The sequence below is a fragment of the Plodia interpunctella genome, chromosome 30 (assembly GCF_027563975.2).
Source record: "Plodia interpunctella isolate USDA-ARS_2022_Savannah chromosome 30, ilPloInte3.2, whole genome shotgun sequence".
Taxonomy (NCBI): Eukaryota; Metazoa; Arthropoda; class Insecta; order Lepidoptera; family Pyralidae; genus Plodia; species Plodia interpunctella.
This window is the reverse complement of record NC_071323.1, coordinates 3,414,524-3,440,893: the sequence shown is the minus strand read 5'-3', so window position 1 is coordinate 3,440,893 and position 26,370 is coordinate 3,414,524. Positions and strand designations below refer to the sequence as shown.

Here is a 26,370-nt window from a genome sequence, read left to right as displayed (position 1 = left end):
TTGAGTTAGCCCCAAAGCACAGATTACATAATACCCCAGTACCCAAAGTAAGTTTTAGACTTGTGTTATGGGATACTAACTTAACGATACTATATTCTATAACATATACATATATAGATAAACATCCAAGGCCCGGGCCAATCAGAAAAAGATCATTATCCATCATGACCCGACCGGGGATCGAACCCGGGACCTCTCGGTTCAAAGGCAAGCACTTTATCACTGCGCCAGCGGGGTCGTCGACCAGGTTTGATATCAGTAACCCTGTATAATATCACGGCTTTTCAGACAGAGGAAGGTATAAATAAGGAACAGTTAATCAAGGATCTTTTTCATCAGATCGTGATGGGTATCTGTGCACCGCTGGCCTGGCCGACGAGCAAGCTCCTTGATTACTTCCTTGGAGAGGAGATCGGCACACATTATAACAGAGAGAGGCTGAAGGAGTTAGTTAAGGTAAATAAATAAATATATAAGGACAAATCACACAGATTGAGCTAGCCCCAAAGTAAGTTCGAGACTTGTGTTATGGGATACTAACTCAACGATACTATATTTTATAACAAATACATATATAGATAAACATCCAAGACCCGGGCCAATCAGAAAAAGATCATTTTCCATCATGACCTGACCGGGGATCGAACCCGGGTTCTCTCGGTTCAGAGGCAAGCTTTACCACTGCGCCACCGAGGTCAAGGAAGGAAATTAAAGAAAACAAATTAAATAAAATTGAAACGAATATAAAAGATAAAGAAACGCACAAATGAAATTAAAACCTTTGAAATAAAAGAATTCCGATGGACACAAGACTGTGTTTGCACTAAAACCAGATATCGATAAGTATTATTGCTTTTAAACTATCGATATATAGTGTATCAAAACGCGCTTGACTATCGAGCGGCAACAGTAGTATACGAGCCGTAGAATTTTCTCCATTATTCATATTATTCACTAGTTTTGCCCGCGGTTTCGCCCGCGTGGACTTGTCTGCGAAAGCGGATCATTGATGATTTTCATACAAACTTTCATCCTCATTATAGTAATTTAGAGGTTGATTTTTGAAAAAAATACTAGCCTATGTTTGGTCGGAGGTATTTAACAACATGCATACCAAATTTCATTAAAATCGGTGCAGCGGTTTAGCCGTGAAAGCGGAACGTACAGACAGACTTTCGCATTCATAATAGTAGCTGCGGAGTCTGCTGGGGTTTCGGAATAAAAAGTATGCTATTTGTTATTCCAGGTTATATATTACTCGTGTACAAAATTTCATAACAATCCGTCCAGTAGATTTTGCGTGAAAGAGTAACAAACATACATATACACACATGCTCAAAAACTTCGTATTTATCTACGCGTATCGAACGGCGAACTCAATCACGTTCTTAAAAAAGAAAGTTCTTTACATGGTTCTTTTTAATGAAAAAAGGCGGGAATAGAAAACTTTTATATTGTTTGTTTTTTTTTGGATTTTTTTTTTATAATTACGTTTTTTTCTACTCACCTCACATACGAGATGTAAAGCAGATTAGTTATCTCGGGTGTAAGCGTCAATTGCACCCTCAATATATATATATATATATATATATATATATATATATATATATATTATAATCAGCACTCGGATCACAATCATAACCTGTTTTGATATACCTTTTGACTATGTACATTATGTACTTTTATATATTATTAGAAAGAAAAAAAAACATTGTAAGAAACAATAATGATAAGCCGATCTGGCATGATAGGGACCAACACTGTTCAAATGAGTTTTTTTCGGCATTTCTTCTCAGCAGTGGTCGTTCCGAAATGCCACTAGTTTGTAGCTTGTGAGAAATAACTATAAATATTGACGAGAAAAAGTGCCTGTGAAGGTCTAATTTCTAAATAAATGATTTGAATTTGAATTATCTCAGACTGCAATTGATAACAGCCCTTGGCTACTAATATACTATTACTCATAATATACTATGACTCAAATTCGTATTTTTGTCGTCTTTATTTTAATTCCCCGTTCCCCGCTACGATATCCGCTACGTGTCTCATACCGAAACTTGTCCTGTCCCGTTTCCTCCAAATTGTCAAGGATGTGATTTTTTAAATCGAATTAAGTAATGCTTTATTATTTTTAATTAACAACAAATTGAAAACCAACTACAAATTGAAAAAAAAAATCGAATATATTTCACTTCAAAAGATTCATACAAACTGGCAACCCCTATTTCGACCCCTTAGGGATGGAATTTCGAAATATCCTTTCTTAGCGGACGTCTCCTAGTCACAATATTACCTTCCTGTCAAATTTCGTCTTCATGGGCTCTGTAGTTTTCGAGATTTCGCGACGAGTGAGTGAGTGTTTTTCGCTTTTATATATATATATATATATATATATATATATATATATATATATAAACGATAATATAAATTAGTATGAGTATGGAAGTATTGAATAACAATTTCCAGGTCACAAACCACGTTAACGATCTGGACAAGGAGGAGGTGAACATAATATCGGGCGCGCTGGACCTCCGCAAGAAGACAGTTAAAGACGTCATGACGAAACTGAAAGACTGCTTTATGCTGCCAATGAACAGTGTGCTGGACTTCGAAACAATGACAGAAATAGTAAAGTCTGGTCAGTATCTTTCCCCTTCTTTTGAATAGAATATAAAAACTAGCCGCTGGCCCCGGCTTCGCTCGGGTAAAACCACAGTACTTAACAAGTTTATTTGTTAGACAAATTTGTAAAAACCGCCGTCTTTCAATATTCTTTCAAACAGCTACAACTTTTGAACGGCCGAAGCGATTTTGTTCAAACGTATCTGAGTACCACCGCATAAAAATTAGCTATCAAATAAAGAATAAACGCATCCAAATCGGTTCACCCGTGGATGAGCTACGTTGCCACGTACACAGACAGACAAACACGCTTAGCGGTCAAACTTATAACACCCCTCTTTTGTGACGGGGGTGAAAAAGTAGCTTATGTCACTCCTAAAGCTTTCGCCTATCTCTGTGACAAATTTCATCAAAATCGGCCCAGTTGTTTTCGAGTTTATACATTACAAACAAAATAAAAACTGTGGCATCGTACATCGTACATCGTACATCGGATGAACTGATTTTCGTTTAGTTTTTTTTTTTTCGTGTCATAGATAATTTTATCCCGAGTGTTCTTAGCCATGTTTCATGAAAATCGGTTCAGCCGTTCTAAAGTTGTAGCGAAATGAATATTGAAAGACGGGGGTTTTCTAATTTGTCTAACTTTAAATAGACTTGTTCCTTTTTTTTTACTTCAACATTTGTGACGTCACTCGTGCCCCTGTCATACAAGCGCCATTATAGTTCACTAGATGTTGCCCGGGGCAACGCTCCCGTGGGAATTATGAGATAATATATAGTATATAGCAATCTTGGATAATGCAACTTTCAAATGGTGAAATAATTTTTGAAATCGGCTCGGTAGTTTCGGAGATTACCCGTCTCAAACATACATACTCACAAACGCTTACCTCTTTATAATAAATAGTATAGATTGTTTTTGTCGCATCCCAATAGCGCACTGTGATTGGTTATCTGCGTCTCACTGCGAATCGACTCGATCGCGAGATTAGCTATAGCAAATTCGCATCACACTTCATATCATAAACATGTGTAATTTAAAAATTTTAAAAAAATATCCAATATTTGTAAAAAATAATAATAAAATACTTTATTAATAAAAGTTTTACGAGATCTCTGAGTTTTTCGATGATAAACTTTGATATAGATTCACTTTGATTTCTATACTACAAATAAATCACATTAGAGATAAGACGAATTTTATTTTGTAATTTGTCAACTAGTTGTGTTGCTGTGCCCTTGCCCCCGTCACTTGTACTTGTAACAATTTTGATATAACAAATTCGAACTTGTGGCTTGCAATAAATCTGAATCGAAATTGCTCTCTTTGCAGGGTACTCCCGAATCCCGGTATACGAAGGTCACCGCGGGAATATTCTCACAGTGTTGTTCATCAAGGACCTGGCGTTCGTTGATCCTGACGACAACACCCCCCTGAAGACCCTCTGCCAGTACTACCAGAACCCTTGCAATTTTGTCTTCGAAGACGTCACGTTGGACGTAATGCTAAAACAGTTCAAAGAAGGTAGGTTATGTTCGTGTTACGTTTTTATTAAGAGAAAAGTTGATCTTCTATATAATAGAATACAATTATTTTCGTTTTTCATTGTATCATTAGTGGGACATCTGTCGGCGGCTGTACAATGTGTTAAGAAATACATAAAAAAGAAATTATTACGTTTTGACGACCTCGGTGGCGCAGTGGTAAAGTGCTTGCCTCTGAACCGAGAGGTCCCGGGTTCGATCCCCGGTCGGATCACGATGGAAAATGATCTTTTTCTGATTGAATGTTTATCTATATATGTATTTGTCACAAAATATAGTATCGTTGAGTTTAGCATCACCATAACACAAGTCTCGAACTTACTTTGGGGCCGGCTCAATCTGTGTGATTTGTCCTAATATATCTGAAAATATGTTTCTAACACTTCCCCAGGTCATAAAGGACATATGGCATTCGTCCAGCGCATCGAAGAAGGCGACGGAGACCCAGTTTACGAGACCGTTGGGCTGGTCACACTAGAGGACGTTATCGAGGAGATGATCCAGGCCGAGATCGTGGACGAATCCGACGTAATCAGTGAGTATTCTGCTCAGTAGCGCCATCTATTCTCACATTCAGAACATTTAATGCAAGACACAGATGTTTAAAAGATGTCACATTAATAAAGTACAGGTGACGGTGAGGCTAGTAAAATGCAATTTACTTAACGACCTCGGTGGCGCAGTGGTAAAGTTCTTGCCACTGAGCCGAGAGGTCCCGGGTTCGATCCCCGGTCGGGTCATGGTGGAAATTGATCTTTTTCTGATTGGCCCGAGTCTTGGATGTTTATCTATATATGTATCTATTTATAAAATATAGTATAGTTGAGTTAGTATGCCATAACACAAGTCTCGAACTTACTTTGGGGCTAGCTCAATCTGTGTGATTTGTCCTAATATATTTATTTATTATTTAATATATATTTATATATATATTTATAATATATATATTTATAATATATATATTTATAATATATATATTTATATATTACTTAAGTATAATTTCATAGAAATGTATGCTAATGAAAGGAATTCTAAGGCGTCACAGATTAAGTTTATCCTCTCTCGGCAATTTACAGTCTGTCTTTAGAAGAGACCGTGGCCTAATGGTTAAGACCTTCCGCTTGTGATCTAAATGTCCCAGTTTCGAATCCTATTCGCGCCACGTTTTTATACCAATATTTGCAGTGGACTGTATGTGTGTTTGAATTATACTTTTATTCTATGCCAATCTGGCTTACTGGGATATAGGCGGTAAATAAAAACACTTATTAATTTGTGCCGATAGCTGGGCCACTCGTGAGGACCACGTAGACTTGTGACTTGGAAGTAGATTGCGGTATAAAACCGCTATATTTAATTAAAATTATAGAGCCTCAGTGGTGCTACGCTTGGCCGAGCTATAAAGGAAAAGCGATTATTTTATTGGTTCTTAATCAATATTATAGAGACGAATATACATCTTTATCTCCACCGACATATAACGGTCTTTTGGATGATGCAATATTTACACAGCATTGCATCATGTCTATAGTTATTTTACCCAAATCGTACAGTAGATATAAAACTTATAATATGATTATAGTCTAAGGTACTTCAAAACTTATTACGCTATAATACAATCTATGTGCGACAACCAATCTGACTCGTGTGTAGTAGTTTTGATAGACCACCACATGCTTCCGGTGAAGGAGAACATCGCGAGGAAACCTGCACACTGGTGGACGGTTTAGTTCACTAGTGGGCATGCAGTCGCATGCACACTAGTGAACCTGCCACTAGATGGCGGTGGGTGGCCGTAAAAGTCATGTCATATGCGTTTAGGCGACTTGAATAAAATCTGACACTCGATATGATTACGATGAGTCTATCTTTAAAAGAGTGGAACTGTTCAAATGAGTTTCTTTCGGCATTTCTTCTCAGCAGTGGTCGTTCCGAAATGCCAGTAGTTTGTAGCTTGTGAGAAATAACTATAAATTTAAAAATTGACGAGAAAAAGTGCCTGTGCAGGTCTAATTTCTGAATAAATGATTTGATTTTGTGGAAATTATTAGGACGCCGTGTCCTGGTTAACTGACAAACCAATCATTCTATTTAGATGATGACGCAGATTCTGTCAAGTGAGGAAAACAGATTAAAAAAAAAAACTAAATTTTTTGTCATTGCAACACCAAACAGAATGGTCAATATTGGTTTATAAACACACAGTATTGCCAGCCGACAGGAGACAGCGCACTAATTTTTTTTCAACGCTTTCTTGACAGATAGATATTCACGTACCTACTTGCAATTAACCTACGTTATAAGCATGGATTTAGTTAGTACTACGTACAACGTAGGTACCTACTAATTCCCTGGTTACAAGTACGAACAATTGACTTCGATATTATTCCGTCTGAAGTTGTTAAGCATAATATATATATATATATATATATATATATATATATATATATATATATATATATATATATATAAATTTTAGTCTTGTTTAAATCTTGGTACATTATGGCTTACTATGGAATTATACTTATACTTATATCTATATATATATATATATATATATATATATATATATATATATATATATATATATATATATATATATATATATATATATATATATATATATATATAATTTTAGTCTTGTTTAAATCTTGGTACATTATGGCTTACTATGGAATTATACTTATACTTATATCTACATATATACTTATAAATAAATATAAATTGTGTTGTGGAAGAGCGATGTCTCCTGGCACAGGCGTAATGCTTAAAAGGAGGCATCAATCAAAAAATGAGTTATTATGTAAACTAGTTTTTGAAAATAAATTATTATTGTTATTATTAAGCATAAACTGGCTTTGTAATTTTTATATTATTTGTATGATAGTTATATTACTCGACATCATCTGTTTGGTGAATAGTATACCTCTTGTCTTGTCACTTTTTCACTTTTATGTTTGGATTTATATGATTTGTGTATGTACACTGTTTTTCATTCATTCAATCATTCATTCATTCATTTATTTAAACACAAAACAGATAACAACAAGAACAGAACAAAAAACGTTATGTTTACAATGTTTTGCAATCCAAAACATGTGTACATGAATAAATGCGTTTAAATGGGAATAATCTTAATGCTAGAGGACGAAATTATTTTTTTAAATTGTAGTGTAGTTTATAACCTACTTAAATTGTACTGTTTTTACTGAAATTTGTTATACTATGTGTACTTAAATAAATAAACGGATATTTGCAAGCGCTGGTAATCGACGGTGATTTTTTAAAATATATATTTCGTCTCCAGGCGACAATCGCACGAAGAAGCGTCTGGCGCGTCCACTGAACAAGTTCCAAGACCTGGCGTCGTTCGCCGGACACCACCACAGCCAGCGCGTGCATGTCTCGCCGCAGCTCATACTGGCCACCTTCCAGTTCTTGAACACTAGTGAGTATTGTGGCGACATCTAGCGTTGTCCGAATAGTTTATGCAGGTTTTCGACGACGGTGAGAATCTCACCGTCGTCAAGTCGACTCGCAGTGAGACGCAGCGAACCAATGACATTATAGTGTGGTTGTCGTCGCGTCACAATGGCGCACTATGATCGGTTGCGTCTCACTGCGACTCGACAATGACAAGTGAAATACAATCCCACATTTCGCCCCGAGTTGATCAGAGAAATTTACGAGTGAAACCGCAAGAAAAAGCATAATGTTTCATCAATCTTATGACAAACTCCTGGCGGAACATGCGTTGCAGCATCTTTTTACACATAACATCTATTTGTATTATGTTTCAACTGTATACACATTTCATTCATTCATTCATTTATTCATTCGTTCGTTCGTTCATTCATTCTTTAATTTTTTTTTTTAATATTTATTTCACATATAAAGAACAAATATATATAGTACATAATATAAGAACACTTGACAAAAACCACAGAGGTTTGTCCACAGTGAGCATCAACGTCAGCAGTAGTATAAATATTTTTGTATTAATCACTTAACAGTAATATAGGAACCACGTACGTAGACCATTTTAAACAAAACAAGTGCCTAGTAGTAAGCTGCAATCTAACACAATTGTTCGATAAAGTGGGACTTAAGTTTATTTTTAATATTTTTAGGAGTTAAGTCATTTTTTACAGAGGTGGGTTGAATAGAAATGTAAAATGTGAATTATAGCGGATTTAGGCTGGTAAAAATAAAAATCCAGGAGCTACGGAGAAACGTGACCGTTTATTAGAGGGAGAACGAACAAGAGAGAGAAAAATTGGATACAGACAATGTTGCCGTAATCAAAAAATTAAATATAAAAAAAAAACAAACTTTTTAATGTTGGTGTTCCAACAGGGTAGTGCGTTAACTAATCACGGAAGGAGATAATTCGTACGTTAATTGATAGTCCAAGTTTCCCGGCAGGCGTGGAGCCGTTCCGGCCGGAGCTGGTGTCGGAGAGCGTCCTGCGGCGGCTGCTGAAGCAGGACGTGCTCCGGCACGTCCGGCTGCGCGGGGACGGGGACAGGGACCATCCCGAGCGATACGTGTACCAGGAGGGCAAGCCGGTCGGTACTTCCAGCTCATTGCTTATACATTGAGGCGGGTAATCTCCGAAACTACTGAACCGATTTCAAAAATTCTTTCACCATTAGAAAGGTGCATTATTCAAGATTGCGGGAGCGAAATTGATGTCTGTATATTGTACTAGATTTTGTCCACAACTTCGTATGTGAGCAAAATTCCCTTTCCCGTGGGAATTTCAGGAAATCTCTTCTGAGTGCTCCCCTACACTGTTGTGGCGACATCTACCACGCCACATGCCCAACGCGGCAGATGTAAAAGCCAACCAAACACACAAGTTATCCACGACTCTACGGACAGATGGCACTACGGTCGACCCACTATAGAAAGCTGACAAGCCTAGACCGCGCAGACAGTGCGTTTTCGATTGGAAGCATAAATACAAGCACCGACACGACACCGCCGGCGCTGCAGCAGCCGGCGGGAGATCTTCCCTGCGCTGCCGGTCAACCATGCTGTCCTAGGAGCCTACACACCAAATTTCAGCTTTCTACGCCCAGTAGTTACGGCTGTGCGTTGTCTATCAGTCAGTCAGTCAATAACGGAAGAGTTTTTATATATATTGATTCTATACTCAGGTGGATTACTTCGTGTTGATTCTGGAGGGCCGTGTAGAGGTGACGGTCGGTCAGGAGAACCTCGTGTTCGAAGCTGGGCCCTTCACATACTTCGGAGTGCAAGCCCTCACCCAGAACGTGGGACTAGGTGAGAATTTCATTCACTGTTCTAAAATCAATTTATTCAGAAATTAGACCTTCACACGGCACTTTTTCACGTCATATTTTAAATTAAATGATGTTTACCAAAGCTACAAACTACTGGCATTTCGGAACGACCACTGCTGAGAAGAAATGCCGAAAGAAACTCATTCAAACAGTGTTGGTCCCTATCATGACAGATGGACTTACAATTTTTTAAATATAAATTTATGTATAATTTTTTATCAGTAATATAACAATGTAAGCACACAATGAAGTACATGGCCAAAAGGTATACTGAAACATATTATGATTGTGATATTATACCGGATGATTTCTTGTACATTGTCATTGTTGTATGTACACGCTCAGTCGACGGTGCTGAACAACTTCTCGTATGGAAGCAACCTTGAAATCGCGAAAACAAAGGTGATCCATACATTTTGCACAAGTTAGGTATTTAATTGTGTATAGTACAGCGGTATTTTTTGCGCGATTTCTCGGAGTTACTCCCATACTAAAAGTTGTTTAGTATCATGGACTGAACGTGTAGACAAAATATTGCCAATACAGGGTTACTGGTATCTAACGCATAACCTTCCAAAGGCGCATAAGGTACATAGAGACTGACATCTTTTGTTCTACGACTTTTGTCTAAACGTGATAAATACAAAAAAAAACTTTTTTTTGTTTTAATGTCGTTTCTATAAAACGTTAACTCTATGTTAGATTCCGCTACATAACGCTACTGTACTGTCTCGTGTCGCTCGGCTATTGCATACAATGAACATGTGTAGAATCGCAAATTAGATTTTTTATATGAAAAAAAAAAAAATACAAATCACGAAAAGTCGTAGAATAAAAGTTGCTTGTTTTGATGTACCCGAGTAGTCTTTAGGAGGTTTTGTGTTTGATACCAGTAACCCTGTATAGAAAGTCACCCTGTATAGAAATAAGGTATAGGTACATTTTACTTTTTTTCCTTCGTGTTCCATATTTTTAACGTTTATCGACGACCTCGGTGGCGCAGTGGTAAGGTTCTTGCCACTGAACCGAGAGGTCCCGGGTTCGATCCCCGGTCGGGTCATGATGGAAAATGATCTTTTTCTGATTGGCCCGGGTCTTGGATGTTTATCTATATGTGTATTTGTTATAAAATATAGTATCGTTGAGTCAGTATCCCATAACACAAGTCTCGAACTTACTTTGGGGCCAGCTCAATCTGTGTGATTTGTCCTAATATTAAAAAATCATCACACGTTTCCCTTGCAGCGGAAGCGCCAGCGCCATCTACGATGGGTTCATTACAAAATCTGAACATGGACTCAATGTTGCGGCACACGTTCGTGCCGGACTATTCCGTGCGCGCCATCGCCGAGCTTCACTACCTCACCATCAAGCGGTCAGTGTTGATAATTACCGGGCAATGTTGTTTTTTGCCGGTCAATGTTGATAATGATAGTCAATGTTGATAATGTGGGCAAAGTTGATAAAGCCCGGGTAATGATGATAAGTACCGGGCAATGTTGATTGTTGCCGGTCAATGTGATAATGGTCGGACTATGTTGGTAATGCCCGGGTAATGTTGATAAATTAACGGTCAATGTTGATTGTTGCTGGTTAAGTTGCATTGGCTTCGCTCGGGTAAAACCATAATCTATACTAATATTATGAAGAGGTAAGCGTTTGTATACTTGAGGCGGGTAATCACCGAAACTACCGAAACGATTTCAAAAATTCTCTCACCATTAGATAGGTACATTATCCATGATAAGCTATAGGCTATATTTTATCATAAAATTCCTACGGGAGCGAAGCCCCGGGGCGCAACTAGTAGAATATATTTTTATTTACCTATAGTATTGTAGGATCTTGTCTGAGTATATATTTATAAATAATTATACTCGGTATTTGACAAAGATTATTTATTTAGGGCTGGTAAATCACGAGCAATACATTTAAAATACCAACAACCAAGAATCGTCCAATGACAGCATTTGTCTTTTTTTTTCAAAGAAAAGAAACATCGCGCAGGCGCGAGCTCGTCGTCACAGCGCATGCGCGTAGACAGTATATACATACATATTTATTTTAGGAGCATGTATTTGGCAGCCAAGCGAGCTACGTTAATGGAGAAAGGTGCTCTGAACAAGGGAGGCACCAACGAACAGATAGAACCTGAAGTTGACAAGGTGAGGTCTATTGAATGAAAGAAGAAAAAAATTACCCCTGTGGCCTAACGGTCATCACGCCGGACTGCGACACTGGAGGTCCCGAAAATTGATATTTTTCAGATTGATCTTGGATGTTTATCTATACGACGACCTCGGTGGCGCAGTGGTAAAGTGCTTACCACTGAACCGAGAGGTCCCGGGTTCGAACCCCGGTCGGGTCATGATGGGAAATGATCTTTTTCTGATTGAATGTTTATATATGTATTTGTTGTTGTATCCCATAACACAAGTCTCGAACTTACTTTGGGGCCAGCTCAATCTGTATGATTTGTCCTAATATATTTATTTATTTATATTTATATGTATGTGTTATAGAATATGGTATCGTTGAGTTAGTATCCCATAACATGTGCCTTTGGGGCTAGCTCAATCTGTGTGGTTTGTCCCACATATATAAGAGAATTACATATCTTATGTCTGTGTGTATTTATTTATTTGTTAATCATTCATTTATTTCATAAATAAATGTTTAAACATTTACCGCACGACGGCGGCGATTTAATGTCAATTTTTTATTTAAATTAATTTAATATTTATCATTTCAGTTTTTAAAGCTTAAGTGTGTGTATGTGTAAATACTGTCCCATATATTATGTTAACAATTCTATAGCTTTTTAGCTATTGAATTCGTTTAAATAAATAAAAATAATTTATGTAAATTATCTTTAAATGTTTCAATATAATGTGATTATTTATAAATATTTCATATTGATTTATTTGTTATTTACATAATAAATATATTAGGACAAATCGCACAGATTGAGCTGGCCCCAAAGTAAGTTCGAGACTTGTGTTATGGGATACTAACTCAACGATACTATATTTTATAACAAATACATATATAGATAAATATCCAAGACCCGTGTCAATCAGAAAAAGTTCATTTTCCATCATGACCCGACCGGGGATCGAACCCGGGACCTCTCGGTTCAGTGGCAAGAACCTTACCACTGCGCCACAGAGGTCGTCAAACGGTACATACAACGGTACATGTGTAATACACATACTGTATGTAGTGGACTGTTTAATAAAAGGTCTCCTTCGATTTTTTAATACAAGATGTATATTTCTATCTAATTACAAATTGAACTTAAAATAACTCGACTGCCCTTGACTGAATTTGACATGTCGCTATCAAATTCAAATTCAAAATTCTTTATTCAATTTAGGATGATACGAGGGCTGCTATTTATGTATCCGGAATAACAAAATTAAACAAACATATATTATTACATATGGTTTTATTGTTTCTCGAAGTATTCTCCGCGATGATCTATGTACTTCTGCATACGATGAAACCAATTTTCAAAGCACTTTTTCCATTCTGATTGAGGTATGTCCAAAACGTGTGTTTTGAACGCATCAACGGCCTCTTCGCGGCTCGAAAAACGTTGACCACGTAATTTATTTTTAATGTTTGGAAATAAATAAAAATCATTGGGTGCCAGGTCGGGGCTGTACGGCGGATGACCCGTCAATTCAATCTTTTGACCCTCCAAAAAATTATTTGTTTCAGCCGACTTGTGGCAGCTAGCATTGTCGTGATGAAGTATGATTCTGCGTTGTGGGTTGTTCTTTCGTATTTTTTCAAAGACTTCTGGCAAACAAATGGTGGTGTACCATTCAGAATTAACCGTCCTACTATTCTCTAGTGGCACTGTAGCTACATGTCCGTTGATACCAAAAAAACAAGCGACCATTTGCTTTAAAGTGCTTCTCGCACGAACAACTTTTGTTGGATTCGGTTCATCTTGAAAGACCCACACCGTTGACTGCTGTTTAGTTTCAGGGTCATAAGCATAGATCCAGGTTTCGTCACCTGTGTAGATATTATAAACAGCTTTTGACGTGCCACGGTTGTATTTTTTTATCATTTTCTTACACCAGTCGACACGAGCCTGTTTTTGATCTATGCTCAAGTTTTTAACAATTAAATGTTCGTGTAATATCGCGTGTATACTCGTCATACTAATGCCCAGAGACGCCTCTATCTCGCGGTATGTAACATGACGATCTTGCATTACTAATTGTCGCACAGCATCAATATTTTGTTGTACCACTACCGATTTAGGACGACCCTCCTTAATTTCATCCGTGAGCATAGACCGTCCACGTTGAAATTCCTTAAACCAATAATACACAGTGGTTTTCGATGGTGCTTCATCTCCAAAAGTTAAAATCAGTTGTTCGATGCACTGTTTTTGAGTTAATCCACGCCGAAAATCATAATAAATCATCGCGCGAAAATGTTCACGAGTTAAATCCATGGCAATGAAGACAAGCTATTTTCAAAATTGGCGCCAATTGAAAAAAACAAATGACAGGGACATGAAAAATATTTATTCTCTAGCCGAAGAGTTCTATTTTCAAATGTTGTAATTACTTTTTAAATATTCTAGAATTATTGGCCAGTTCCGGATACATAAATAGCAGCCCTCGTATACATCACTTATTGACGTCAAAAATTACTTAAACTAAGTCTACTGCCGGCTTCCAAAGCGCAGGTGAAGAAGAAGCGGCGCAACAAACTTCACCGCAGCCTTTTCTCCAAGGACGTCAATTAACAAATATAGGTCTTATACATATATTAAACATTAGGAGGACGAATTTATCGTGGGCTTTCGTCTCATTCCGGTAAGGGGATGGGGAATCAGTGACGAGGCATCGGCCTCTTTACTGAGGTGTCGGTCGCTGTCTGTCAAAACAGACAGGTCGTTGGGTTGGGAAAGTGCCACAAGAATGGGGTCTGTCCTACTACCTATCTCAGGTCGCGATATCCGCTCAAGCCGGGAGAGGCCGGCGAGCGATCTCAGCGGGCGGGATAAGAAGAGACAAACCTATGTAATGGGGGGGGTCACTGGGGGTCTGTTATGAGGTCTCTAGGGAACTGCTTGGAGTCGGGAGGACGGGCGTGGTACGGGGCCAACTCCTGTATGTGTGGCAGGGTCGACTCGTCTACACGCTTCAGTAGCCTCCTCGTTAGATGCCTAATATGGGCATCTAGGCTTTCCATCTGCAATCCTTTTTGGATCGTAGAGTTCCTCACGTAACGGGGGGCTTTCGTGATGACTCGGAGTGAAATCGATTGTTGGGCCTCCAGCTGATTTTTGCGCGTCTGGTTAGTGAGCGCGTACCACGCTGGGGCGGCGTATGTCAGTCGGGGCCGTATGTATGTTTTATACACACCGAGTTTCACTTTTAAGGGGAGAACTGAGTTTAAGACGGGACGCAAAACGGCTCGGGCAGCACGAGTAGAGTTGATAACGGCGTTAACTTGATCCTTCATCGTCAGGCGCCGATCGATTTGGACGCCCAGGTATTTAACCGGGCTAGTCCAAGCGATGTCTTGGTCCTGTAGACGGAGAGGAGGGGGCAAAGCGGTGCGGCTTACCACAATGGCTTGCGTTTTAGCTACATTGATCGACAGCCTCCAGCGGGATAACCATTCGGGGAGGGCATCGAGGGTTCTCTGGACTACCTTGGCGGCATGTATCGGACTGAGTGACGAAGCGTAGTACGCTGCGTCGTCGGCATACAGGGCTAGGTGAGAACCTTTTTCTAAAGGGATGTCATCGGTGTATCGCGCGTAGAGTACGGGAGAGAGGCAACTGCCTTGGGGAACGCCGGCCTCTATGGTGCGTACTGTAGAGGTGGCGTCTTCGACTGCTACTTGGAACTGTCTGTCTACGAGGAAGTTGGCCACGGTCTTGACGATTCGACGGGGAGTCGTAGAGGTGGACAATTTGTAGATCAGACCTGGGTGCCAGACACGGTCGAACGCTCCTTCCATGTCGAGAAAAACACCTACGGTTTTTTCCCCTTTATTGAAGCCTGTCGTCATATGGTGTAGTACCCTTGTGAGTTGGAGCGTGGTGGAGTGCTCGGCTCGAAAGCCGAATTGCTCGTTTCTGGGGGTCAAGTGAGGTGTGAGATGTAGTAATAACAATTTCTCGAACACCTTGGAGATGGTAGCGAGTAGCGTAATGGGGCGGTAACTCCCTGGATTCAAGACATTTTTGTGGGGCTTGGGAAGCATGATGACACGACCTAGTTTCCAAATGGAGGGGTAGTGGCCCGTGCGCAAGACTCCGTTATAGAGTCGCGTCAGAACTGCGATTGCTCGCGGAGGGAAGTGTCGCAGGGCTTCGTTGGGGATGCCATCGGGGCCTGGGGCTTTGCGTAGCTTCGTTTTCTTGACCATCCTAAGGACTTGACCCGGGGTAAAGACTATGGGGTCTTCGTCCGGGGGAATGGGACGACGGAAGTACTCGTCCAGGAGCTTCTGGATGTCTTCAGCTTGCTGAGGGTCATCAGAGGGGTTCGGTTTGAATCGCTGCTCTAAGTTATCCGCGAAGATTTCCGCTCTATCTTCCGCTCTGTACCGGGGGGTACCGTCGGAGGCGTTGAGGGGGCGAATAGGCTGAGGCTTATTGGAAACTTGCCTGCAGAGCCTGTGAATAGACGTCCAGTCGTCACTCGCCGACTCCATGGTCCGTAGCCAAGACTCGGAAGCCTCTGTTTCCAGAGCTTTCGCAATCTTTGCTGACATAGAGTTCACTCGAGTTTTGAGGGATGGGCATCTGGTTCGTTGCCAGCGTTTTCGCAGGGTTCTCTTTTCGGCTATCATCTCTAGAATGTAGAGGGGGGTAGGGCGTCTCTTGGGGGTACTAACGGTGTCAGAAGTAGCTTGTTTTAGGGCCTCTTGTGTTATTTCACAGATGTGGGAAGCTAACTGCTCTACGTCAGCCGCATTGCTGACCGGTGTCGAAGAGAGGTGCTGCTCTACATACGTGCTGAACTTAGCCCACTCAATTCGGGGTTTGGGGGGAGGGGTTGGCTTGGCAGTGTGGGACTCATCCACTGTTACGAGGACAGGCTGATGGTCGGAGTCCATGTTGTCGTTGAGCACTTCGGTGGTAACCTTTGACGCTGAAATGCCTTTGTACAGCGTGAGATCGATTACGTCCGGTAAGTAGGCGGCGGCTCCGGGGTAGTGAGTCGGTACTTCCGCGCCTCTCACCTCGTAACCCACTCTTTCAGAGTCGTCAAAGAGGCGGCGTCCATTTGGGCATATACGCGAGGAGTTCCAGGCGGTGTGTTTGCAGTTAAAGTCGCCGGCTACGATCGTTGGAAGGGACGAGTCCAGTAGGAGATGGATATCGGCCACTTTTAATTGATCGTTCGGTGGTTTATAAAGTGCGAACACACGAGTCGGAGTAGAGTCAATACATATCTCAACGCCTAGTGCGTAGATAGACTGAAGTTGCGCGCGTGGTATCGGTTGATGGATAATTTTCCTCTTGACCAAAACGGCGAGGCCTCTGTAAGCTGCGCCGTGGTCGGAGACTGCATCAAAACGATAGACATGATAATTTGGGAACTTCAGCTGATCCGATGCTCGCAAATGCGTTTCTGAGATCAGAATGATATCGGCGTTATGCTCGGTTACCAATGATTTCAGAAGGCTGCGTCTGACTTTGTTAAGTCCGTTGGCATTCCAGTGGATGATTTTAAGGGGTTTGTCACACACTGTTGGGCAGTAGTGAGGCCATTCCTCTGAGCACTATGGGGACGATGTCCTGGTCGGCTTGGTACGCAACCAGGATCTCGACTAGAAGGTCGATGACCGGCTGGACGTTCATCCTTCCCGTCTTGGTAGCGTCCTTTGCCTGTTCGGGACGTTGGGGCTCGGGTTGCTGAGGGGGGGTGGCCTTTCTAGGGGCGGGCTTCGGTTTGCCTCCTACAGCTGTGGGGCGCGGTTTGAGGGCGGGCTGCTCTGCCTGGGGCTGGGGTTGTTCGACTGGGGGGGAGCCCTTGGCTTTCCTACCTCGTCGCCTACGGCGCTTCGGTTTATCCGTGCGCTCAGTGGGGGCATTGGCCTCTGCCATGAGGGAGGTGGGCATCGTTTCTGCGGCGGGGGTTGTTGCAGCTTTTGGGGGGCGGCTGGGGGCGGCGGTCAGGAGGACCGTACCTGCCTTCTTATTGCGCATCTCCTTGCGGAATACGGGGCAGGACACGTTGTTTGCCGTGTGCGAGCCCTTGCAGTTGGCGCAAGTTGCCGGTTCCTCTAGCGGGCGGGGGCATTCTCTAGCGAAATGCTCTTCGCCGCAGCGGACACAGGCGGGGCGGCGGTGGCAGTTGTGGGAGCTGTGCCGAAACTGCTGGCATCGGTGGCATTGGGCGGGGCCTTTTTTGCCACGCCAGGCTTCAATGGTGATCCCCGGCATGCATAGAAGTTCGCTGACTTCATAAATGGCGGGGATGGTCTCAGCATTCCGTTGGAGCTGCGCGAAAAATATGCAGCCCGGGCGGCCTTGACGCGCGCGTATGGGGCGCACGTATTCGGGCAGGAAGCCTAGGATGCGAAGTTCGGGAGGACGAATTTATCTCTATCATTTTATCTTTATTCACATTCTCGTATTCATGTAGTATACTAGTGAGCGAATCGGTATTCCGACGCTCTGATTGGTCGGTCGCTCGTGAGTGCTAAATAATAATAATAATTCTTCATTGCAGACACAAGATCCATATCACAAAATAAATAAATATAAAATAAAGTAAAAATACATAAAAACAACAAATGTTGTTCACTAAAAAACTTATTTACTTATTAATGGTAATAGGTAACTACCCATTACCATGCGTCAATTTAACCCAACACTTGTATGTTGTGGTCGTCAGCAGTCGTGTAGACAGGCTGCGGATAATTTCGTTTTTACACCTATAGACTCCCGACATAAAAGAAGCTATTCTTTTCCTATGAATAGTGAATCTAAAGTGTCGACGTCGGCGCGCTTGTGTCTCGCTCGTTGTCCATTAACACTGTATATTCCATATGCATATTATGTATTCCATTAAAGTATTTATAAAAGGAAGAAAAGAAAAAAAATCTTATAACAATATCACATTAAAAATAAACATAAAAAAAAAACATTATTGTATTTTTAACATAAGCAAGTCGACACACATACGTCATTCTCGCAAAACCGCAAACAACTCCTGATACAGCTTATTCTTACAATCATCCGCAAACACATAATCATATATTTGAGAAACATTTTTGAGAAACATTTTCTATAGTAAACTAATTATTTTTTTCACTGATGTCCGAGCCTTCGAATAGTCACCAAAATGAAACACCAATTTTGTACCCAGATGTTGTTTTTCATGTGCTGAGACATGAATTATCTGTTTGTTTATATTTTCAGCTTCTGAGCGAGGGTGGAGACAGAATCGACGAGGTGAGAGAGCCAGAGAAACCACCGCGACAGGTTAGTATACTTACAAACGACTTCAAAAAACAAATAGAATAATGAATGAGTGAGTGAATGAAAGAGTGAATGAATGAAATAGTGAATGAATGAAAGAGTGAATGAATGAAAGAGTGAATGAATGAGTGAATGAATGAATGAGTGAATGAATGAACGTATCAACGAATGAATATATGATTTATAAACTTAGACGTATCCGAAAATAATTTATCAGTTGGCTCCACACTAGCTGTAAGAAGAGTAAAGATAATATTCACAATATTATTATGCACTGTCGACCGAAATATTGGTTACAGGCTAAGAGTGGTAACAAATTAGCGGGCGAAGCCGCGGCCAAAAGCTAATAATTTATATAAAACCGTCTTGGCGCAAAATGTCCTTTTCTCACAATGTCCTTTCTCATAATGTCCTTTTCTCATAATGTCCTTTTCTCATAATGTCCTTTTCTCATAATGTCCTTTTCTCAAAATGTCCTTGTGTGTTTTTGATGATAATTTAGATAAGCAACTGATTAAAACAGGTTTTTTTATTGAAAGTACATTTCGAGAAAAGGACATTGTAATAAAAGGACATTTTAAGAAAAAGACATTGTAAGAAAAGGACATTGTAAGAAAAGGACATTGTAAGAAAAGGACATTTTAAGAAAAGGACATTTTAAGAAAAGGACATTTTAAGAAAAGACATTTTAAGAAAAGGACATTTTAAGAAAAGGACATTGTAAGAAAAGGACATTTTAAGAAAAGGACATTGTAAGAAAAGGACATTGTAAGAAAAGGACATTGTAAGAAAAGGACATTTTAAGAAAAGGACATTGTAAGAAAAGGACATTGTAAGAAAAGGACATTGTAAGAAAAGGACATTGTAAGAAAAGGACATTGTAAGAAAAGGACATTGTAAGAAAAGGACATTTTAAGAAAAGGACATTGTAAGAGAAGGACATTTTAAGAAAAGGACATTTTGCGCCAAGACGAATAAAACTAGTTTTAATTATTCCATTCGTTTTCACGCTGCTAGTCTCCGGAGCACAGGACTAGATATTAAAAAGGTTTGTTAAATGGAGATCGATATCGGGACATCGACATGACACAATTGCTTATTTACTAATTCATAAATTTCATACACGTGAGATATGTATAGGAGGACGCGAAGGGCGTTTTAAAAAATATATATATTTAATTATACAATTGAAGTTTATTTCAAAAGATTCGATACAAGACTCATTTAATAATGTGGATTGCAATAAGGCAGATTCTGCTGACTGTTCCGCGAGGCGCGGTGCTAGACAAGCACAATAGCGTGCTCATGGCATGCTAACTCGTGTTAGGATGAAAAAACATTAGACGAATTTTTATGATAATAAATTTACCGTGAACACAGATTATATAATCGGTCGAGCTCGGTGGCGCAGTGGTAAAGTGCTCGCCTCTGAACCGAGAGGTCCCGGGTTCGATCCCCGGTCGGGTCACGAGGGAAAATGATCTTTTTCTGATTGGCCCGGGTCTTGGATGTTTATATATGTATTTGTTATAGAATATAGTATCGTTGAGTTAGTATCCCATAACACAAGTCTCGAATTTACTTTGGGGCTAGCTCAATCTGTGTGATTTGTCGTAATATATTTATTATTTATTTATAATACTTCCAGTATCATGTAATGTCAGTAAAATCGATCATGTTCTGTTTAAGAAATATGTAATAATTTCGATATTTACATTATAAATATTTCCATTTCTAGTTAAAACAGGACAAGAAATAGGTATATGAATTAAATAAATAAAAAGTAGGTACGTATGTAGTAATAGCTATTTTTATAATCATCGTCACATTTTACTTTTACAGTTCGTCCCCACATCGGCCAGTTTACTTACGAACGCGTCCTTCAAAACTGCAGAAAAAGCTGACGAGTCATTTAACCCGGAAGAAGAGAAACTACTAAAAAAGTAGACTTTTTAAATGGCAACACTCCATAATGACAACGTGGCAAAATGGCCGCCGGCTATTGCCGTTGAAAATAAAGCGTAGCATGAACATAATTTAAATTGAGGTCGTGTTGGAAATCTGCGGCTGTATTTCTCATATCTAAAATTGTCTGAAATTAAAATCAGTATATATGTGCGATGCCACAACAAAAAAAAACATACACGCATAAACTTCGTTCAATTTAGATTAGCATTTGAATAACTATTAAATGAACTTAATTTAGAATTATACATACCACGGAACACTGGTTTACTGTATTCCTTGACAGATACGTGCATAAAAAAATAATTTACCTTTTTAAAAAAAAAAAACTTGACATTACAAATTTGTGGCGCGACAAAAATGGCGGTTTTGACAGTGAGCAAGCGCGAAATTTTGTTACTAAAATCTATTTGACAGCTGTCAAATCAGCCATTTTTGTTTGGCCTTATATCTAAATGCCTGTGGGCTGAAAATATAATTCTCTTCGAAAGATTTAAAATGTTCTTTAGTGATTTTATACGACAATATAAGCCTATAGAAATATTAGAAATAAAGCTATGAAAAAAAATTGAAGAAATAAATTTGTTATTGACCGAGCGAGCGAGGTCTGACATTCTACTTGGGGCAAAAATCATTTTTTGTATATATGTATGTGTGTTTGTTTGTAATGCGATAACTTTCGAACCGTTGGTCTAATTTTGATGAAATTTAAAAGGTATGTAGGGTCTGTCAATAGAATTTTTAAGTTCGTAGGGCATCAAAATATGTTAAGTCGTTTTAGATTTTTTTGTAAAAACTCATCAAAAATTTATTGTGTTCGCGAGGTCTGAGTTCGGTTCGGTCTTGTAACGGCTCATTTTAAAACAATACACATTTTATCCGTCGTTAAAAATACATAGGTTCCTGTAGCATTAGTGAGTTAATATTGTCACGAATACACGACAAAATTTAGCATGTTATTAGATATACTTAGTTAATAAATAATTAGTTGTTACAAATAAAATTGTTTTTTATGGCTGGTGGGAAAACGTGTATCACTTCTGACTTTTACAAGTGAGGTTGTAAGCGCGTAAAAAAAATCCTATTTTTCCGATGTCGGGGTAATTTTTGGCATTTTTCACTTACCAAGGAGCTTAAATAAGTACAAATTTCACCATTTTACGTCCAATAGGTTGTCTGTCAGTTAGCTAAGGACGAATCGGCTACTTGACCGGGTAAATAATAAATATAATCATTAAATAATTATTTCATTTATCTATGAATTAAATGTCACTTTGATTGATCAGTTATAATAATTATAAGTAATTTTCATTTTTTTTAATTCTCATTAAGCCACGTATACTTACATTAAAAAACATTTTACGCGCAATATATCGTTCTTTCCTTATACGGTACGGGCATATTTTAAGAAGAGATGAAAATCACGTCACTCAAAGGGCATTAAAGATGGAAGTAAAGGGTTCCAGGAATAGAGGAAGACCTGAGAAGAATTGGATGGCGAATGACAGAACGAAATGGAAGGAACTTACATACTGTGCCGACCCCACATTAGTGGGATAAGCTCAAGAAGAAGAGGAAGATATCGTTCTTTCCTTTTCATTACAATTAAAATAAGTGATATCGAAGATGTGCTATTTCACTCGAATCATTGGTGATGAGTGAGATAGAGCGACATGTCGCGCGTCAAATGTTCCCTAGTGTAGGGTCTTAAAGTATATTAGGAATGCGTTTTGTTTCCAAAAATCGTATATATTTTTTAATTTTTGACATTACAAAAAAATATCTGACTTGAATAGTTGGATAGTAGCCAATCCTACTAATATTATAAAGCGTGAGAGAACATACACACATACATGTGTGTATGTTTGTTATTCACGCAAAATCTATTTATTGGACGGATTGTTATGAAACTTGGTACACGGGTAGAACATAACCTGGAATAACACATAGGGTACTTTTTATCCCGAATTTCCCACGGAAGCGAAGCCCTGGGGCGCGGCTAGTTTCATATATATATATATTGGTTGTTATTTAATTGCAATATGCAAGTTTCTCGAACAAATCTGATCAAAACACATATAAATATATACTTATCATGGTATGTTATACGTTTTTCTGTCAGTCCCAGATATAGACTATAGTATTTCACGTCTTTCAGGTCTAGATAGTATTATAAGCATTTGTTTTGTTTACTTAGTGCGTAACAGTTTTATTAATTGATAGGTCACTGCCTAATTGATGCAAAATCTAAAGCGAATGGTCAACTAATTATTGAACGGTCAAAGTTAGAAATAAAAAAAAATAAAGTCAAATGTTTACTTACTTTTACCAGACAATGTTATTAACAACATTGACCAGATACAGGCAGCTTCAGCGTCATTTCAATACTTCCTTAAAAGTACTTACTTAATATGTGTGATTACCCTAATTAAATTATGTGTAATTTGTGACATTTTCGAAATTAACGATGCCGTAAAAAATCTGATTTTGTTATCTGGCGATTGTCAAATGAATGGATACTAATTAACTATAATGACAATATTACATGGTTTTTTATACAATATTACAAGAATGATGTTGAAGTTTTTGTGGAAATTTTAGAAATATATGCTAAAACATGTGTAAACTCATTTAAAATGCATAGAGATGTTAAGAAGTAGGGTTGAAATTGATACAAAAGGATTTAAACATTACTTTTATAATTTCAATTATTAATTTATAAGTAGATTACTATTTAACTGGCTAAAAATATCATTATTCTGTATAGTTATTACAGAAAATCTAATTATCATCGTAGACAGAGAAAGATATAGGCCCCGTCATATGTTCCATTTCACTTATACAAGAAATATTCCCTATTTAATAAAGAAAAAGCAATAAATAATTTTTCGTCGTAGACAGAGAAAGCTATTGGCCCCGTCGTATCTTCCATTACGCTCATACAAGAAGGAGCTGTGCGTATTACAAATCCATGAGAATGAGAATGAGAATTACATATTTTGTTCCTCATCACGGGCCACAATCTACCACTCTGTATGACTCAGTCTGATTTTGCCGGGAAATTATATGGAAATTCTTCTGCCATATTTAATCACACTCATCCGTCGCAGTGAGTCTCTGTATTCCCGTCATATAGTTTTTGGTTTAAAATCTTACGTAGTAACAACAAGACCGTAATTGCAGTACCAAATATATGTGTCCGCGCGCATGCGCTGTGAGGACAAGTTCGCGCCTGCGCGCTGCATTTTTTCTACAAAACCCAGCATATTTGCAATTGTTAAACTATAAATATAATAATTCGCTCGTAATTTACCAACCCTAGATAAACAATAATTGTCGAATACCTAGTATGATTATATATATAATACTTAGACAAGATAACAATATGATTTGTTTTATGCGAAAACGTAAGTTGCAGCGAACCATACAGTTTCAGTTAATAATATTGACGATATTTTTTTGGCTGGTAATAGTAGTGTATTGTTAAAGTTAGAAAAAGTTATAGGTGATAGTTTTGGTTCAGATTTAATTTGTACATTGCCATATGGCTCTCTCTCTCTCTCTTTGCTGATATTATCTTATTGAGTAAAAGAGATGGATATAGATAGTTTTATATCTGTTAGTACAAGTAAAGTCTGACCCTTTTAGACAGAACTACTTAGGTACTTATAAACATTATAATATACGATATTTCAGGGTGAAATAAAATTGAATATTATAAAAAAATCTTTTTGTTTAAGTATAGTAATATTATGTTGTGTTATCAATTTGTCATTTCATAATTGTTTTAAGAATCAATTTATTTTCGTCTTCCAACCTGTCATTTTATTTCCTAAAATGTATTCTTATTAATTTTTCAATGTAAATATTCGTTGCGTACTTTAGCTATTTTTAAATTACCCGTGCAATGTGGGTTTTTACTAAAAAACATAATTTACATTGAGAAGTAGGGGAGGTGTTGTTAATCTGTACAAATCCGTTTTGTTAGATTTTACGAACTCATTTTAGGTTAGGTACGGTCTGTCAAATATAAAGCTAATTTGAACAAATTAAAATGAAATAAAATTTAAAAAAAAAAAAACAAAATGTCGAGGATTTAGTTTTATTATATTAGAATTTAGCCTATAAATTTATTATAACTTATGCATATATTGTGTTAAAAAAAAAACATATTAATTTATTTCGTACAAAACATAACATTTTGTGTTTAATAAAACAATAGTTATATGACGTTTTGTCTTGTTCTCTCAATGTCAAATATTGTATATTGCGATAGTTACAAAACATATTTTGCATCATACTGTAACATTATTGTTATGAATAAGAAGGTACATTTTGTCAAATAAAAAAGATTAATTGAACAATTCGTCTGTGATACGCCAATTTATATCGGTACACCGTCGAAATATATTTTAAATGACGGCTATATAAAAATGGACTTTGCAGTTGATACAAACACAAATTTATAGGTCAATTTTACAAAAAAGTTTGATTTTTTAGGTATATAAATCTACCGTAATATGTGCCTTATACAAATCATGTGCTGAAACGGTGCTGGTAAAATAATTCATCACAATTTATTATATTATTATAATTATACAATTAAGTTTATAGTGAAATGTTCGTAGTTTCTTCAAATAATGGTCCTGATTAAATTTCATGTTAACTATATTATTTCATTAAAAATATTACATTTTATTCAGGTATTTTATTTATTAACCTGTCGGGATAACTAGATACCAACAACCAATTACACAGCTTAAACCTCATTTACACTCAGCCCCTATTGGAGTAGGGAAGTGGGCAGCACGTGTCAATTGGTCACTGTCGCGCTGTCGCTGTTCATGTTCACTGCCACTGCCCGGCGCTCCTTCGGTTGTCGGTTTTTCGCGCGGAAGTCAAAGGACAGCTAACAGAACTTACACAACAGGTAACACAAGTTTAATGCAGCTAACACAAGTCTACAATAGCTAACACAAGTCTAACACAAGTCTGACACATCTAACACAAGTTTAAAACAGCTAACTCGCTACTAGCTTACTTTGTCAAAATTCGTTACCTATTGTGCCGTTAGCCGTGTCAGATTTGTGTTAGCTGTTAACACAAGTCTGATACAGGTAACATAAGTTTAATGCAGCCATCTCAAGTCTACAATAGCTAACACAAGTTTGAAACAACAAACACAAGTCTGACACGGCTAACACAAGCCTAACACAGCTAACACTAACATAACACAACATAAAACAGCTAACACAAGTCTGACACAGCTAACACAAGTCTGACACAGCTAACACAAGTCTGACACAGCTAACACAAGTCTGACACAGCTAACACAAGTCTGACACAGCTAACACAAGTCTGACACAGCTAACACAAGTCTGACACAGCTAACACAAGTCTGACACAGCTAACACAAGTCTGACACAGCTAACACAAGTCTGACACAGCTAA

The 26,370-nt window shown here is 38.4% G+C and overlaps 1 protein-coding gene across 1 annotated transcript in view; it reads left to right on the top strand.

Moving 5' to 3' along the window:
• The window catches only part of LOC128682486 (unextended protein-like), a 45,814-nt gene extending 20,197 nt beyond the window's left edge, over positions 1-25,617 (top strand). Inside the window, exons 4-14 of the mRNA XM_053767189.2 lie at positions 340-456; positions 2,467-2,638; positions 3,959-4,150; positions 4,562-4,705; positions 7,478-7,618; positions 8,596-8,738; positions 9,333-9,459; positions 10,725-10,854; positions 11,548-11,644; positions 18,895-18,957; positions 20,797-25,617. Of these exons, the coding sequence (XP_053623164.1) occupies positions 340-456; positions 2,467-2,638; positions 3,959-4,150; positions 4,562-4,705; positions 7,478-7,618; positions 8,596-8,738; positions 9,333-9,459; positions 10,725-10,854; positions 11,548-11,644; positions 18,895-18,957; positions 20,797-20,901 (1,431 nt within the window). The 3' untranslated portion in view covers positions 20,902-25,617. The remainder of the gene's footprint in view (positions 1-339; positions 457-2,466; positions 2,639-3,958; positions 4,151-4,561; positions 4,706-7,477; positions 7,619-8,595; positions 8,739-9,332; positions 9,460-10,724; positions 10,855-11,547; positions 11,645-18,894; positions 18,958-20,796) is intronic.
• The last annotated feature ends 753 nt before the right edge of the window (positions 25,618-26,370 follow it).